Here is a 19094-nt window from a genome sequence, read left to right on the forward strand (position 1 = left end):
CTCTAGAGACTCAAAAACTATAATGTATGGGATTCATGATTTAAACGGTTTGGAGGCTATTCAATTGGCTGTCACAGACTGGATGATATTCATTATTCACCCAGATGGTTTTACCTCCAGGTAACGGTAGCATTATCAATTCTGAGTTGGCTATATACGAGAGTCAGTCAGATTTCATTTTGTAACTAACTGCCATTTCTACTCACAAAACAGGAAAATCCAAGAAGTAGAAGGGAACTTAGAGGTTGTCTAACTCTAGGGTTTTTTCTCTAATGAGAATCCCCTCTATGACATATACAAGTAATCATTCAACTTTTTGTTTGAAAGTCTCTGGAAAGTAGGAATTTACTATGTCTAAGGCGTTACTATGTCTCAGCCCTAATTACCAAGCTTTATCTTATATCAAATCTAAATTCGTCTCTGTAATTTCACCCATTTCTCCAAATTGTATGTTTTGAGCTAAGCAGAACAAATTTAATCCCTCTTCCATTTATCCCTTCAAATAATTAAAGAAAGCCGTATCCTTCCACTAAGTCTTCTCTTCACCTAGTTCAATATTTCTAGTTCCTTCAATCCTCACGAGTCAGAAATTTCAGCAGCTGGTTGCTCCATTTTGGACATCATCCAGATTGTCATTGTCATTGTCCTTCCTAAAATGTGGCTCCAAGAACTGAATGCTTCTCATGTTATCTGATCAGAGCAGAGGACAAAGAGACTATCAATCATCTCCTTGATCCAGTGTGAATATCATGGCTCTTTTAATGTCAGCTGAGATCATATCATAGCTTTCTTGGCTGCCATACCACACTCGTGACCCATGATAAATTTGTTGTCCATCAAAACTCTCAGATCTTTTTTTAGACAAATTGCTACATGGCTATAATTCCCCCATCTTTAGCTTGTGAAATTAATTTTTTTGAGACCCAAGTATAAGACCCCATACCAATCCCTATTAAATGGCAGCCAATCAAAATAATTTTGCATCATAACTTCATCCTCCAGTGTACTAATGCTCCTTTCACAGCTTTGTATCAACAACAAATTTGATCAAGATGCCTTCTAGGCCTTCATCCAAGTCACTCATAAAAAGATGTTAAATGGCAGAGGGCCAAGCACAGATCCCTGGGTCATTCCACTGAAGACTTATTTCCAAAGGTGACAAAGAATCATTAATGACAATTCTTTGGATTTAGCTATCAAACCACTTCTGGATCTACCTGATAGCACTATCATTCAATCCATTTATCTCCAATTTGTCCACAAGAATAGCATTAGGAGATTGGATCAAATATTTTGCTAAAATCTAGATAAACTAAATCTATATATGGAACAGCTAAGTGGCATGGTAGATTGAGCTGGGCCTGGAGTCAGGAAGACTCATCTTTCTGAATTCAAATCTGGCTGCAGATACTTCCTAGCTATGTAACCTTGGGCGAGTCACTTTGCCCTGTTTGCCTCAGTTTCCTCTTCTATAAAATCAGCTGGAGAAGGAAATGGCCAACCGCTCCAGCATCTTTGCCAAGAAAACTTCAAAGAAGAGTCAGTGGCAATGAAATGACTGAACAATGACTATCTATTCAGTCCCCTGACTTACCAGCCTGGTGACTTTGCCAAAAAAGGGAATGAGGTTATGCTAGCACAGTCTATTTTAATACAACTTTATTGGCTCTTTGTGACCATCCCTTCCTTTCCTAGTTATCCATTAACCAACACTGCATAATAACAGGTTTTATAATTGTGCCAAGAATCAAAGTCAAGTTCATTGAATGGACTATCAGTTGCTAAAGAATGGTAGGGATGAAATGAAATTTGTTAGAGGAGAGCTGGATATGTTTGTATGCTTTAGATAGGAAGACTGAAACTTAAAGATAATGGGTGGAAAATGACCAAAGGTAATGGGAAGGAATAGGATCAAGTACAAAAGTAGAGGGGTTGGCTTTGGTAAGAAGAACCATATTTCACCAGTGATGATTTTAAGTGGTTTTATGATGTAGAATAGGGGAGAAGAGGAAGTTCCTAGTTGAAAAGTCTCTATTGTCTTAGAAAACAAAAAGACAGGCTCCTCAGGAAGAGAATTGGGGAGGGAGTGATGCAGGAGGCTGGAGGAAGGAAGAGAAGGTTTGGAAAAGCAAAGAGATTCAATTAGGGAAGAATTAAGGCAATAAGGATCCAACAGAGAGTAGACAGCAAACTATTAGTGAGGCAGGGCAGTTGTCAGGTTCAACAGGACATTGAGGAAGCATGGAGAGAGTAGCTGTAGAGTAGCTTACTGTAGCTATTCTCCAAGAGGGACATGTGCGGGTTCGCGCGCGCGCGCACACACACACACACACACGCACACACACAGGATGGGGGTGGGGCTCTTTCTCCTTCCTTTTCAGTTTAAGGACCTTCTGATTAGATTCCAGGTAAAAACTTCCTAGTCATTCTCATATAAAAAGCTATGGCCCAGAAATCCAGAGCTCATTCTAAAACCCTCTCTTTTGGGGGGGTGAGGAGGGGCAGTTTTTAATGCCTTTCTGTTTTGAAGCCTGTTTCTTCACTCATTAGTAAATGAAGAAAACACCACCCCCTATATCTTTAAAGTCTTTACTTTCCTTCAGAAAACTTTATAATCTGCAGCAATGTTTTTTGGTTCCCAAGGCTATTCTGCTTTCAGTTCCTCATAAAAAACAAACATATTTCTATGGTTTAATTACTTTACTATATTATAGAAGGGTAGCAGTAGAGCAAACTAGTATAGAATAATTGTCCATTATCACTATTATCAGTGATGAAAAGAGATCAGTATAAATCTGACAGATCTATTCCACTTTATGTCTACTTGTTGTCATCCTTCCAGTTACATCTAGAAATAATTTCCAGCTTGTTGGCCTTAATTGGGTCTCATTCAAAGCCATCTGCAGAATCATTCCCTCCACCCAGCTACCTTTACTATTAAATGTTTCCTATTTTCCAGAGTGGTCGAGAGGGAACAATTATAATTGTATGCAGTATCATCTCATTTTTATCTTTTATTCTAACCAAGTACTGATGGTGACCTTTGCTTTAACCAGCTGAAAATCCAAATGTACACAAAAAGTTGATTCTGCAAATGGCCCCCACATTGGTCACAAGTTGTTACCTATCAAGATATATTCAATCTCAATTTTTGTGAAGTTTTTAAGGTGTTTTCCACTATCCAATGCCATTTCAGCTTTCTTACTGAAAAAAGTATTCAGAACAAGGCTTCTGAATAATCTACAAACCCTTTATCATATCTCATTTTTTACAAAATGTCAAATGATTTTTTGGTAGCATTTTACAATGTTTTACCCAATCTAAATGAATTAAAGTATACAGCCAATTGCTTTGGAGGGCTCTGTTGTTCTTCAGTTGTTTCAATTGTATCTGACTCTTTCTGACACCATTTGGGGTTTTCTTGGCAAAGATAATGGAATGACTTGCCATTTCCTTCTCTAGTTCATTTTACAGATGAGGAAATTAAGGCAAACGGTGAAATGACTTGCCCAGGGTCACACAGTTAGTAGGAGTCTGTTATTGGAGTAGAACTCAGTTCTTCCTGACTCCAGACCCAGTGCTCCATCCACTGCACCACCTTGGAGGGCTTTATTTAATTCTTATACTTTCTCCACTTTCATCTCTACAACAAATGTTGATATACAAACTGCAATTGTTCATTGGTAGTGTGTTTGCTTGTGCTCACCAGAAGCACTGCAAGTCAGATGGGTAAGTATCCCATGAAATGACCATTCTTACTGTATCTAGACATATGATGAAGCTCCATTATTAACTCATCTTTAAGGATAATCCTATTTAGCTTCAGTTTCTATATGTCTTATGGTTTCATTCATAACAAAAATCTTAATGTAATATGGTTCAGGTATGTCAGTAGTGTACCAACTCACTGGTCGTAGGACAAAGATCTCACATTCAGGGTACTGAAAATTAAATTACCATTTATAGGTGGTCTAAAAACTGCATAATTGGCAGCCCTCTCTGCCTCCTCCTCCATTTCTCGATGACCATTCTTTCAGCTCTAAATCCATGATCCTCTGACCAAGGGCCCTTGTGCTTTCTGCTCTGTATGACAAATCATCATGATCAAAGATGCCAGCATCTAGGGCCAACTTTGTGATAAGGGTCTTCTCTCATTACGTGTAGACAGAGATGGTCTGTCCCTGGCACCGTACTCTCAGCAATGAGGGAGAAACTGCATTTGACTTGCATATCCTTCACAAACCTAGGGTCCACACCCAAGTATAATGGGGCATTGGAAATTTCATGGAGAAAGTTTTTTTAAGACACAAAGATATCCACAAGCTCATACAAATAACAACAGTGAGGATCATGTGTGTAACACATTTTTGCTAAGTGTCAGAGATTAAATTAAAAAGTATATGGCTGTTTTATGAAATGGCACTTACCAGCAATAGCCTGTACTGCCACACGCAAAAATCCCCGAACTTCCCCCTTCTCACTGACAACAGCCACTCTGTGAATCAGGGGGACTGGGTACAACAAGTTGCTCAGGTAGACAAATGCCCTAGTGATAGAAGCAAAGAGACAAACATTATAGCCTTCAGTATAAAGAGAATTTGGCATTTGGAATCATGGAGTCTTCATGAAGTCTCTTGCTGACCTTGTTAACAAGGTGCCCTCTCAGACTATACTGCACTGTTAGGTTGCTTCTAAATAGCTTCTGACACAATACCCACTCATATGAACAAAATCAAATACTTGGGAAAACAACTGGCAAAGACCAAATGAAGGGCATCAAGTTACTCTCTACATCAATTATAATAGGCGGATGAGTGACAATTGAAACCTAAATGATCACAAAGAGCTCTATGAAGATTGTTAGGAGGAAAAAAAAATCCATTTATGAACTTAATGCCCTTTATGTACAAGGAATGGAATTAGGTGGTTTGGTGGTTTTTTTCCCCGCAATGGTTACAACAAAAAGCAGAGACATAAAAGACAAAGAAATGTGGCTGGGACTCAAGGTACAGCTCAAGGAACTGATTTACAACAATGTCTATTAGCATTATGATGAAGGATTTTGATTAGAAAAAGAATTATCCATCTGTCAGGAAAGAAAAGTGACATATAGAAGAAACAGATACATAGGTCAGAAAGCCCATGCAGCCAGAATTTTCTGAATATAACAGTTTTGGGGGACATTGGAAGAGCATCAAGATAAAATTACAAGAAAGAACAAAAAAGCTACTTCCTAAGGTTGTGTGTGTATGTGTGTATATGTACACCACATACACACACATACACACACCACGCTCACCTCTTTCCCTCATCACTCATTATCAGGAATAAATAAAAAAATCCATCTGGGGATAAATATGTATAATTACAGACCTAACTTTTAATATCACCAAATTAACTAGAGTCCTCTCACATTTGGCTTCTTTCCTTTTCTATTAATTGGTAGGAATTTTTTTTTATATAGGAAAAGTTTTGACTGGTGAGATTAAAAAAAAGTGAACTAAAACTGATATCACACTCAAAGCTTCAGGTATTAGTAAGATTCTCAAATAAGAATGGCCTCTGCCTACTACAAATCCATTGTCTACACATGGCACACATGGTCTCTTTGATATATATAAAAGGAAAAACATTAAACATCTAAGAAATTAAACAATTATTTTATATGAAAATACTTCTCTAATCTGTCATTTTAACCCTGAAATAATACAAACTGGAAACAAATGGGACAAATAATATGAAATGGATATATAGAGATTTCAATAGCAAATTAACTAAACAAGGAAAATACTAAAAGCAAACTGTATTACAAAAAAGAAAAGGTTACTAAAGCTTTAAAACTACAAATGAAACATAAATGTACATAAGCAACAAAATAACTATAAAACTACAACAGAATAGAAAATGAAATCTATTTCCTTTTCAGTCTGCTCCAAAGTACAGGCAATATTAAAACAGGGAGTATTAAACTCCATGATACAATTTTGTGTGTGTGTGTGTGTGTGTGTGTGTGATGCAATTTAAAATAATCTCAGGAAAAAGTCAGATTACATCCTAGGTCTTTTGAAGGCAATTCCACACCAAACTAGCAGATAAAGGCTTAATGAGATTTGAAATCTGCTTTAACTGGGTACTTTCACAAGAGTGAAAAACAAAATATGCCTACCAAAGGGTATAGTCTGCCCTGACAGCTTTATCTGAACATTAATGATTACGTACAGATTTGAGCACCCTCTTTTCAACTAAAGTAATCTAATTTGGGAGAGTATATGATTGACATAAGGACAAAGACACTGAGTCTATATGATTAACCATACCTTATGAATCATATGAGAACATATAATTGTAGATATAAGGCAGGCACCTTAAACATTATGGATTCCAACCTTAAAAAATTATCATCTAAAAACCACCCTTTTAGGGGCAGCTAGGTGGCACAGTGGATAAAGCACCAGCTATGGATTCAGGAGGACCCAAGTTCAAATCCAGCTTCAGACACTTGACACTAGCTGTGTGACCCTGTGCAAGCCACTTAACCCTCATTGCCCCACAAAACAAACAAAAAAACCCCCACCCTTTTAAAAAGAAGGTTTATCTTTCAAATAGGCTGATGAACATGATTACAAACTCACACAAGGTAAGGTCCTTCTTTAGTACCCATCGTTTGTTGCTGCTAATGGAAATGGCTTTTAGACACACATGAATCTGCCTCACAATGATCTTACAGAGATGACTTCTGACTTCTGACAACTGTGAATCTATAGTAGTACAGTCTCTGAGGATAGGTATATCAGCTCCTATAGCTGCAGTTACTGTAAACACATTATCTAGATGTCTGAACCTCTTTGGTATCAGGGGACACTTTCATGAAAAATGAAAACTATAGACTGAGTTTTTTCAAATGCTTTAAAGAAGGGAATTTTTCAATCACCCTATATTGGAGTACCCTTAAACCTTGGCCAAGCAGACTGAAAGTGGAGGGGGTGCAGTGGAGGCAAAGCACATATTAGATGGAATAATGGCAAGTTAAAATAGAATAGGCACACCAGAACAGAAAATGAATTTAACAGAAAATTTTACCAACATTAAAAAAAAGAAAATTCAGCATAACTAGCAACTTTTATAAAAATACAGAATACCTATTCCAGCTTTTAAAGAAATCAGAATATAACCACCTTTACTCTAAACCTCCCCCTTCCCATAAATATTAATTATTTAACACTGTGTCCCAAATACTATTGAATGGTTCATGATATCCCCACGTGATAAGAGATGGCTAAAGGGACAAGCTCTTTTCATTTCCATACAAGGATTCAGTAAGAGGCAGCCAAGGCTGAAAATCAAATGTTACTAGTGGAATAACACAAAAGATTGGAAAATGTTTACTACTGAATAGTATTTTTAGTTATATCTTTAAAGGGGACATACAATCTTGTGAATCAACACAAAGGAACAAAAGGAATCTATTCCTCTGATATGTATACAATGAAGACTTCACATTGTGAAAAAACTGATGATTACTTTTCTAAGGCATTTAGCAATTATTAAAGACAAGACAAAACATCTCATCTATATATTATGTTTCTATTCAAAGACAGCAAAAACATAGAGAAGACATCTCTCATTTTACTGCTTTCTGGGATTTCTCTCTGGACTTTTGGTCTCTACAGTTGCTCCAAAATTAGCTCAAGCAAAGCTGGTTTAAGCCCCACCAAGATGAGGCCCAAGACCTCTGCCCGAATGGGAAGGGACAGAACTAACTCCCTTAATGGCTACACCAATCAAGCAGAAGCAACCGTTTTATAACTACTCAAGTCGAACATAATTGAAGTGAAAGAAAACACCTGACCAGTTCAGGCTTTATCTAAGAAAAAACCAGTATACACATCTCTCGATAAATTTCTGCCTTCAGTTGGGTTGTGACCCAACCTGCCTTTTCCAGTGTGGCCAAGTAGTAGCCTTCAGCTTGACTCTTACTAGTAGAGAAATGGCCCACCACTGCTCAGAGAGAGAGAGAGAGATCAATGGCAGCTTTTAGGTCTTCTAGTCTGACCTCTAATTCGCAAGGAAGCTAAAAGTCAGATAAGTTACATCATTTGCCCCAGGTCACACAGTTTAGTGATGGAGAAGAGAAAACTTTTATCTCCATTCCCAGGGCAGCGCTCTTTACACCATGACATGCTACATAAGACACAACCAAGACTCACTGCATGGATCACAGGACAACTGGTTAGCAGCTGTGGGGGGTGTACAGGAATCCCTGTAATGAAGGAGTTCAGAGATAGGTACTTCCTTCCAGCTGCTTCTGGTATTTTTAGGATGAAATTTGTCAATCAGCTAAGATACCTGAACATCTACATGTCAGAGCAGGCTTCACATGATTTTACAGTTTATCCTTCTTTATGCTTACTTCCCACTTCCCCAATAAGTTTCTCTGAAATTCTGAAGATTATTTTTTTTGGCTCTGAGTCAACATGTAAGATGACAAGTGACTAGGAACACATGTAATGCCTCTTTAGTCTATATAGGTTAATTTTCAGAAACAAATTTTTAAAGTTCTTTCTTTCTCCTACAAACCAGGCATTCCTGGTAATATTTCCACTTGACAGTTAAACCAAGCACAAGAATCAGCACTCTTCATATGTGCCCGATAAGACTGTAATCTTTAATAGAGGATTTTTTAACCGTCAAAATGCTGTTCTCCCATTTTGCATCATTATCCTCAGTTATTTACTTCATAAATTCCACTAAGCACATGACATTATACCAGCTGCTGTTTTCTTAGAGTCTGATGGTATCTTTCCACATGGTGCTTTCCCATCTCATCCTGATGTCACTAATTAATGGCATGATATAATGTGCTTCCACTGCAACTACACGGTCACTTTAATGCCCAGAAATACTGAGCATACTTTCTGGCCAATCTAGGCTTTCTGTTACATGATGTAGTGTTGAGCCTAGAGAGGAATCACTTCATTATGGAAAGGAAGAACACAAACAAAAATGTTAGGCCTGGAGTCCATGCAAAGGGAATGTTCTTTCACAACAAACGTATGTACAGACCATAGGAAAAAGGGACAACCATTTGTACTAAACAAGGACCTTAGACAACATCCCCATAAATCATCATTTTTTCAGACTTGCACAGAGAATATTCATAGTTAATTCCTCAAGGAGAGATCCAGTAGGAAAGGGGATGGATTTTAATCACAAAAGGGAGATAACTCTTTTAATCTTGGGTTTTCTCTATTGAGGGGGAAATGAATGTTGTTCCTGTTTTTAATATTTATATTTGTATTATAATTATATTTTATATTTACTCCACTTGTTGCTGCCCACACCATTATAACTGTCCAATTCTTTCTCTCTTCACTGTATCTTTCTTCTCTATTGATAAATATACAATGTATGCATTTCCCCACTTTTCTTAGTTATTGCATACAGTGCTAAAAAGAATATCTGGGCTCCAAAGAAATCCCGTCTGTGGTCTAATGATTTCTATCTCCAACCAGGACTATGTTTACATAGAAAAAAAGCCTAATACTTTGGAGTTCATGGACTGGACATCCAGAGATTTTGAATGGCAAACTCTGAGTTCATTCATGTAGCACAGAGATGCTTATATAGCAAGAGCTGGTCCCTTTTTGCCTTTCTTACAATAACCTCACCAACCTTCCCACTAAAATGAACCAAGGGGATCGGTCGTAAAACGGGTCGTGCCCATCACTGAAGAGATCCGATCCCTCCTCCGTCCCTGCGTCAGAGCCAGTGTCATCCACGAACGCCTCATCATCAAAGTCCTCCATTTCATCTTGCTGCTCATCAGCCAGCTCAGTGATGTCGGAATCGGCCGTGGAAAAAGTGGGGGAAGGCGTACGGTCGGCAAGGCGCTCATTCACACAGCCGTGGAAAATGGGGGAGCTAGACATCAGGTAACGGAACATGTTGATTAACACAGCCAGGGAGAGAGGAATATTTGGTTAAACAGAAAGAAATGGGTGCCATCAGGAGGGAACCAGCTGTTGAATCAATCAAATAAACAGCATAAAGACAAAAAAAAATCTTTAGGTAATTTAGGTTAAGGGACAATTGATAAAGGCAAAGCAAAAGGTGGTTCTTAGGAGAAAGCAAGGGAATACACAGCTAGGATCAGATAAACTCTGGGTTTATTTATAGGGCTATAAGAAGCATTTGTATGATGCAATATGCAAAAAAGACTCACACTATCCCCCCAATCCCTTAAGCAGTCTAAAGGAAGAGGCTCAGAATAAAGGTAAAAAACGCGAAAAGGCTTTTAGTCTTCATTCAATACCTCATAAAATACCAGGTCAGGAAACAAAATAAAATGGTATTCCAGATGAAGCATTGACCTTGGTCAGGGGCAATGTGTCTGGCAACTTGTAACTCCTAAAACTCTATCATACTGTAAGAGTAGTGATTAAAAGGGGTTACGTTTTACCTCTAGAGGACGCTGCACATCATCTCTCTTCCATGCCTTTAAAAACACCTTTCAAACATTATTTGTGCTACTAAAACACAACCCAAATTGTGAATAAGGGTAAAAGCAAATCAGTTACCATGAAGAATTAATTCACTAATCTCAAGGCTATAGAATTTGTTAATCTTTCCTTGTTTCTCAATAAAATTCTAAACATAAAAAAGCCTTCGTGATCACAAACAGGTAGTTTGTTTTTGTTAAGTACTCACACTACTATATGAAGAGAAAGCAAGGCATCAAATAGCACCCCAAGGCTATAAATGTAAGACTGGTCAAAGCTAAAGTCATATGAGCGAATCACTACAATGAGCCAGGACAATAAGTACATACCTTCCCACCAGTTTGAACCAATGAAATCGATCATAAAATGGGTCACTGCCAGTCATTGTCGCCTCTCCATCATCCTGGGCATTGGAAGCCATTTCTCCAGCCCTGTCATACATCTCTCGCATCAGTTCCAGCCTTTGTCTACACAGTAGATAAATGATTAACAAGATACTGTGACACTTTTGCTCCTAAAATACACACAACCCTGTTTTTGTTGATCTAGTTATTCCCCTCTAGAACTGAAGCTCGAGACCAGGGACAGCCTTTTGTTTTCATCTTTTGTGTCTCCCCTGCCTAGCCCATGCCAGTCCAGCACTTTTCATAGAGTTGGTTCTTAACAAAAGGCTTGTTGAACTGGGCTACAGTAATGACAATTTGCTACTAGTACATAGTGCCTCTATTTCTAAAAGAGCACATCTTATAAAATGACAAAAATAGCCAATGTTTGTGACGCTGTTAGCACATTGGTACTCTAATGTGAGTGTGAATGCGAGTTGTGGCAAACATTTTGGAAAGCAATATAGAAACATTCAATAAGAGCAAACAAATCTGACATATTTTTTAACCTAACAATTCCATTTTTAAGAATTTATCCAAAATTATCATAAAAAGAGTGAGAAGAACCTATCCATGTAAACAAACTCATAGCTGCTGTATTTGTAATAGCAAAAAAATTAGCAAAGCTATAATAAATGAAGCATATAAAATAATGAAAGCTCTTTATGAGGCAATACTGTGTGACATCAGCAGAACCAGAATGATTTCTACATTGACAGCAACTAAATTTATCTATGGAAGGGAAGGTGGGAGGGAGGGACAAGGATGGCAGAACTTTGTGCAGGCCTGAAAGGGAACAACAGAAGGAAAAGTGTTATCGCTGTTTCTTAATTTCTTAATATCTCTGTCTTGTTTAAGGATAAGGGTTTTGTACAATATTTTGACTTTGGTTCATGTACTGTTTTATTGTCAGTAAGTCTTTAACTTACCATTTTAAAAAAAATGAGTCAATATAAAAAGCAAATGGCACAGAAGCTAGGCTATTCAGTTTTCCAAAGTATGTATAAATGTAGAGAAAGGCCCTACAGTAGCCAGTCTGGTTACATGCCTCATAGACTTAACAATCCATAGAAAAAATGTGGTCCAATGATATAGGAGACCACAGTGGTTCTGAAATACAAACAGAACTTCTTATCTTAACCCAATGCAGAAACTTAACCAAATGTATAGATTTTTCTGTTTCTCAGTGAAAGGTCAGATTGTGGGAATGGTTAAAAAAATGAAGTCCAGCTGAGGACAGAAATCCTGTAGGTAGACATGCAACATGGAAAGACTTTTTAAACAACAGCTTTTCTTCAGAGGGTAAATTTAAATTATGTCTACTAAAAAGTATGGAAAGATCTTTGAGAATTGAGGTTATGATGTTTAAAAAAAGAAACACATGTTGAAAAGTAATTCTAACATAGGCCACCATTCAGAAAGGCAAGGGGAAGTCACAACGTTCTGAAGGGAAGAAAGAACCAAGAAAACAAAGTGGCTTCCAGGGCACTAACTGGAAAAGTATGAACAGTTGTATCTCCTACTGTTATTTCTAAATTTATCAGTTTCCAAAACAATATTCTCTCTATAGGGTTTTCATACTTGAGTTTTTCCAAAGACCAGTAATGTGTTGCTCCATTTTTCAGATCCTGTACTTCCACAGCCACAACTGTACGAGGGAAAGGTCGATCATCCTGAGTTTTCTCCATCTCAGGAGGCAGCAGCTCAGGTGGCAAAGGGGAGTACAGTGTGTCAGTCAGCAGAACAAACTGGAACTGCACCTGAATTGGGAGGAAATACCACTTAAAAATTAAGGACAATATTGGTCTTCATTAATGTTTTCTAAATGTTCTCTGAAAGGATATACACGAGGTAAGGCAATTAAAACTTCCTAGTACGGGAAAAGATTGAGGCTACAATAAGTACTCAAATTATCAATGAGTGATTAGAAAAGAAATTTTCCTGGTCTCAGTTTTTCCAATTTAGAGGTTAATCATTGGGAATAACACAAGTTTTCCAAGACAAACTTTCTTTCTTTTGAAAGAAACCACTGGAAATCTTAATTTGGAACCAAGTATAGTTTTCTCAAAACTCAAAGTATGAGAACAGCAGTACTAATGAAATGTATCATATTACCTTGGATGGAAAAAAACCTGTAGAAGAACAAGGTCAAGTTATAGATTTTAGATGAATACAGATGGAATTGTGTTAATGAGATTTACTAATGAAAGAATAATATGTGTGTGTATGCACATACATCTGTAGGAAACAGGAGGTCAATAAAAGATTTTTCTAGAGTTCTATTTCTTAAGTGCTGATCAATTCAGTTTTCTCAACTGCAATGTGAAGTGACTAGACCAGATGACTTGTAAGATCCTTTCTGAATTGAAAATTATGTATTAAACTTAGGTAATTTAGGTATTTTGTAGCACTGAGCAGGTGAATCAAAAAAGGGACTGAAAAACTACTCATGTTACAAGCTAAAAGAAAGCTTCTGGGATTTAGGAAACATTGTTGAGTGATTCCTACAGACTCCATACCTTCTTCTTCAACTCTACACTGATAGCATTGGCTTCCTTCAGGTAAACTGCATTTCCCCAGAGCAGATCTCTTAATGAGGTAAACTGGTGGAATTTCCATTTCCGGAATGCCCACTGTGCCAGCTCAAATTCATGTTGGGTCCAAGGGACTTAAGAGAAAGAGGGGGAAAGGGAGAGAAGAAAACCAACCAACAAATCAGAATCAATAAGTTTAATGATGATCAGAAATCAAAATAGTAAACTAGACACTTTTCTTCTTAAAGTTGTTTACATAAAATTCAGTGAGTTTTCTAATTGGTCTTTATATTTGTATTTACATTCTAAATAAACTAAGAATATTTAAAAATAGTCAAGTAAAGAACTAGTTAACTAGATGTTAACTAAATGTGCTGCTAAAAAAGAATGCTCTCATGGGGCAGCTAGATGGCGCAGTGGATAGAGCACCGGCCCTGAATTCAGGAGTACCTGAGTTCAAATCCGGCCTCAGACACTTAACACTTACTAGCTGTGTGACCCTGGGCAAGTCACCTAACCCCAATTGCCTCACTAAAAAAAAAAAAAAGAATGCTCTCACACTCCTCTTTTTTTTTTTTTTTATACAGGGGGAACTCTCTTCCTTTTTCTTTTTTTTTCATAACCTCCTCAACTCTTTTTTTTTTTTTTTGCTGGGCAATTGGGGTTAAGTGACTTGCCCAGGGTCACACAGCCAGTAAATGTTAAGTGTCTGAGGTCGGATTTGAACTCAGGTACTCCTGAGTCCAGGGCCGGTGCTCTATCCACTGCGCCATCTAGCTGCCCCTCTCACACTCCTCTTAACCTTTGTAGTGTTCCAAACAGTAAGGAAAACAGTGAGAATTAACAAAAGGTAACCCTTAACTACTTACAAAATGCACGTGAACATAAAATTTGTTGTTCAGTCATTTCAGTCACGTTTGATTCTTTGTGACCCCATTTGGGGTTTTCTTGGCAAAGATCCTTGAGTGGTTTACCATTCCCTTTTCCAGCTCATTTTACAAATAAGGAAACTGAGACCAACAGGGTGAAGTGACTTGACCAGGGTCACACAGGTAGTAAATGTCAGAGGTCAAATTTGAACTTAGGAAGATTCATCTTCCTGACTTCAGGCCCAGCATGCTACCACTGAAACACCTTGCTGTTGAACATAAAATAGCAGCCCACAACTTTTTTTCTTAGAGTCTGTTTTCACTTTCCTAAAGCCCTGAGATTCCTACACATTAGGAAAGAGAGATAAATGCTAATAAAGACCATGATGAAAAGGGTTTCTAAAGTAAAATTCCCACAGACACCTAAAGAATAATACACTGGTCATTGCCAGCTGTATTATTTCTCCTGCTGGGAAAAATCCAGGCAGACCCTGGGCAAAGGGGATGCAAAAAGCAGGGGATCACAACTAGTTAACTAGAACCACCCAAAGAAAGGCTGAGCCAGCAGCATGTTACCCTGGAAAGCACTGAGTCTGGCATCAATACACTTGAATTCAAGCCCTTACTTGGGCATTTGCCAGCTTGTCACCAGGGGAAAGTCATTTACTCTCTCAACTTTGGTTTTCTCATTAGAGATTATTTGCATGTTATGGGGTCACTGTGGGAAAAGTTCTTTTTAAACTATAAAGCACTATGTAAATGGGAGTTATTATCTATCAGTAGACTCCAATCTCCAGGTTGGGGATATGTCACCCTAATTGGTGACTAACATACAGTTACCATAATGAACTTTAAGATACTTCGTAGAACTCTTATGTAAAGAGTGCTACCACTTTCCTACCTCTTTCATGCCATGAGATGAATGAATGGTGCTAATTATGTATAAAGGCAGTATTCAGGGACTCCAGGAAGCTGGGATTAATACCAGTGTTAATTAGAGGCTCCCTCAAGAATTCGGTCTTAGTTTCCAGGGAAGAAGATCCATTAAATCACTACCTGGCTCAGTGACATGGCAAATAAAGGCAGGGATGGCTGTGGAGAACACTGGGTAAGCCATTAGTGAGAGGCAGCAGAGCAGAGTGGAGGGGGCATCAATCACACCTCCTACATTTACTAGATGGCGAAGCTGGGGAAGTCCCCTCTCCTCTCGGTCTCACTGACTTCATCAATCATTAGGGGACTGGCTTGATGGCCTCTCAGGTACCTTCCACTCTCTACCTAGCGAGGCTGTGATAACCAATGTAAACTAAACTGGTCAACATTTATACTCAGGAGAGCTTCTGGTCTAAAAAACTCACCTTCTTCTTCTTCCTCTTCCTCCTCAGTGGTTTCGGCAGTAAGTGAGCGGGTCTCAACCTGCTTCTGTAGGGCCTGCAATTTACTTTCATAATCCTGAAGGGAGAGAAAGGAGATACCATGTAGGAGAGAGAGAGAGAGAGAGAGAGAGAGAGAGAGAGAGAGAGAGAGAGAGAGAGAGAGAGAGAAGGGATGGGGGTGGAAAAAGAAAACCAGAGAATGGGAACAGAGAAAAAGAGAAGCTGTAAGAAGTCTAGAGAGAACAAAGAGAAAGAGAAGAGAGACGGACACACTGGGGATGAAAGCAAAGTGAAGAGAAAAAGCTTAAGAAGTGCAAAACTGTGGGAAAAACCAATACAGGGTATTCTCCTGGTGTTAACTCCAAAGAAACATAATATGGTTCCCTTCAGCGTTCTCAAAGATCTGAGGACTATTTTAAAATTAGGGGAATGGAACTGGGGGGTAACGGGAGAGATTGGTAGAGTGGGCAGAGAGGAATGATGACCTCAAAATATTAAGATGCTTTAAAACTGACTAACATATTTTTATTTTTTTAAGTAATAAACATTTTTATTTATGGTTTTGGGTTCCAATTTTTATCCCCCATTCTCTCCCTCCCCTCCCCACTCCTTGAGGCAGTTAGCAATCAGATATAGGTTATACATGTACTATTATGTAAAATATTACCATGTAATGTATTTTTCAAAGAATAAAGTAGCACTGGAAGAAACATCACTACAATTCCTTATTTATTACTAAAATAATTAAATTTCATATCTTATCTAACAAAAATAAAGGTTATAGCCATCAATAGCTTCTTGGGGGGGGCACCAGGGCAATGAGGGTTAAGTGACTTGCCCAGGGTCATACAGCTAATAAGTGTCAACCTGCTTCTGTAGGGCCTGCAATTTACTTTCATAATCCTGAAGGGAGAGAAAGGCCCTGAATCCAGGGTCAATGCTTTATCTACTGTGCCATCTAGCTGCCCCACTTTTTATGTTTTAAGGACAGCATGATCACCTTTACGGCTTATATCTCTGGATGAGTATTGAATTCATGTATCTAGATTTCCACAGGAATATTTTTAAGAACTAATAAAATGATGTATACTTATTATGAGAAAGGTACTATTTAAATATATTAAAAACACCAGAATGATAATAGCTAGCATTTACATAGCTCTTTAAGGGTTGCAAAGGATTTTATAATATCTCATTTCATCCTCACAACAACCCTGAGAGGGTGTGCAATGCTACTATTATCCCCATTTTACAGATGAGAAAACTGAAGCAGACAGTGGTTAAGTGATTTGCCCAGAATCAAACAGAAAGTGAATGTCTGAAGCTGAATTTGAACTTGGGTATTCCTGATTCCAAGTCTGGGGCTCTATCTATTGTGCCACCTAGCTGACTCTTTTCAAAAGAAAACTAATATTAAGATCCAAGACAATTCCAAAGGACTCATGATGGAAAATGCCCTCCACATCCAGAAAAAAGAACTGTTTCTACTCATTTTTGTTTTTTGAGGTTTTTCCCTTTTGTTCTGATTCTTCTTTTACAACATGACTAATGCAGAAATGTGTTTAATGGGATTGTACATTTATAACCTATATCAGATTGCTTGCTGTCTTGGGGAGGGGGTGGGGAGAGAAATTTGGAACTAGAAATCTTATAAAAACAAATGTTGAAAACTATCTCTACATGTAACTGGAAAAAATTATTAAGATTAAAAAAAGAAAACTAATATTAATAATAACTGATATCAAAAAGTACTTCAGGGTTTTACTAAGATGTACATTACCTAAGCATACATTTTGAGATCCTCTGTTCTTAAAAATATTTTAAAGAGATTAAGAGATTACACTGTATTCTGCTCTGTGAAATACAGTAAGAAGCAACAAGGAATTCTAATTTGTAAAGTTAAAAATTAATTTTTAGGTACAACCAGAGTAAAAGAAAGAAATATGGCCAAAGGAAGAGATACCAAAAAAAAAAAAATCCCTGTTCTACCACCTAATTCTGAGTAAAGAATAAATCATTTTCTAGACTGGATGGGAAATAATATCCTTTTATTTAAGTGTGTTTCTCATAACCACAATATATTCCCGTTCAACAATATGTAACAAGTAACAAAAACAATCTACTGAAAAAAAACTATTTGCATTCAAATAGAAGGGTTAAAATAAGTAGGCAGAATGAGAAACACTATGATTTGTTTAAGTTGATTGACCTCATTTCTAGTATTGAGAACATATTTTTACCCAATTACCTTTTTTTTTTTTTTTGGTGAGGCAATTGGGGTTAAGTGACTTGCCCAGGGTCATACAGCTAGTAAGTGTTAAGTGTCTGAGGCCACATTTGAACTCAGGTACACCTGAATCCAGGGTCGGTGCTTTATCCACTGTGCCATCTAGCTGCCCCCCAATTACCTTTTAAAAGGCATCTATTTTCAGAATTTTGAGGTGGTCTAAAAAAAGCACTACCTTCAGTCATTAATCTAACGAGGAAGGCTAGATAAAAGAGACCCTCCTGAGAACTAAAAAATGTAACAATAGCATTCCCAAAGAACACTGCACATAGCTTTCCTGTTGGCTTAGGCTTCATAGGTGTGGTCCATTATTGGAGATTCTTTTAGAGCCCAAAGAATTTCAGGGTTGGGCTGTTGGGGGGCAGGGAGGGAAGGGAGCTGGGTTTCCACAAACAAGAACATATTGTGTTTTGCAGACCACCACTAAAAGCAGACTCACAAGCTATTTCATACTGGGCTTCTCATGACAATGGTGGGTGGAAAAGGAAACAATTTTAAAAGGGGGCTGGGGAAGAACACATATGACTAGCTACTGAGATTTCTGGAGGTTCATATTTTTTCCCCTTTGATTAGTGAAAACAGCTGTTATCTGGAGGCAAGGTTACAGCTTTACAAACAAAAACCTGTTTTATGACAATTCGGGGTGGTGGTGGGGTATAATAAAGCAGAAAGAGCAACAGGAAGCCGGAAGAGTTGGGTTTGGGGCCAGACTCTGCCACTAATTAACTATATGATCCTGGAGGTGGCTAGGTGGCCCAGTGGATAGAACACTGGCCATATAAGTTGGGAAGATGAGAGTTCAAATCTCACCTCAGACACTTACTAGTTGTGTGACCCTGGGAAAGTCACTTAACCCCAATTGCCTTAAAACATTTAGGGCTGAAAAAAAAAGACCACCAAAAAAGAAAACAAAACAAAACATTTAGGGCCATCTCCAGTCATACTGATCTATACCTTGCCATTGGACCCAGATGGCTCTGGAGGAGAGAGTGAGGTTGGCTGACCTTGCATAGCCCTCCCTCACTTAAATTTAATTCATTGCAAGCAATGTCATGGTATTCTTTGAGAATGAAGGACAAACAATGTAATCATGAGCAAGTTGCTTAAAGTTCTTTAAAGTTCGATTCCTGTGACTACAAATTGGGG

The 19094-nt window shown here is 38.0% G+C and overlaps 1 protein-coding gene across 1 annotated transcript in view; it reads right to left on the reverse strand.

The window, feature by feature from the left end:
• Window positions 1–19094, reverse strand: part of KIF1B (kinesin family member 1B) — a 199732-nt gene that overhangs the window by 61076 nt on the left and 119562 nt on the right. Inside the window, 6 exon segments of the mRNA XM_043993853.1 lie at window positions 4428–4546; window positions 9673–9921; window positions 10829–10966; window positions 12464–12642; window positions 13402–13550; window positions 15644–15737. Coding sequence (XP_043849788.1) covers window positions 4428–4546; window positions 9673–9921; window positions 10829–10966; window positions 12464–12642; window positions 13402–13550; window positions 15644–15737 — 928 coding nt within the window.

This window comes from Dromiciops gliroides, chromosome 3 (genome assembly GCF_019393635.1).
Source record: "Dromiciops gliroides isolate mDroGli1 chromosome 3, mDroGli1.pri, whole genome shotgun sequence".
Taxonomy (NCBI): Eukaryota; Metazoa; Chordata; class Mammalia; order Microbiotheria; family Microbiotheriidae; genus Dromiciops; species Dromiciops gliroides.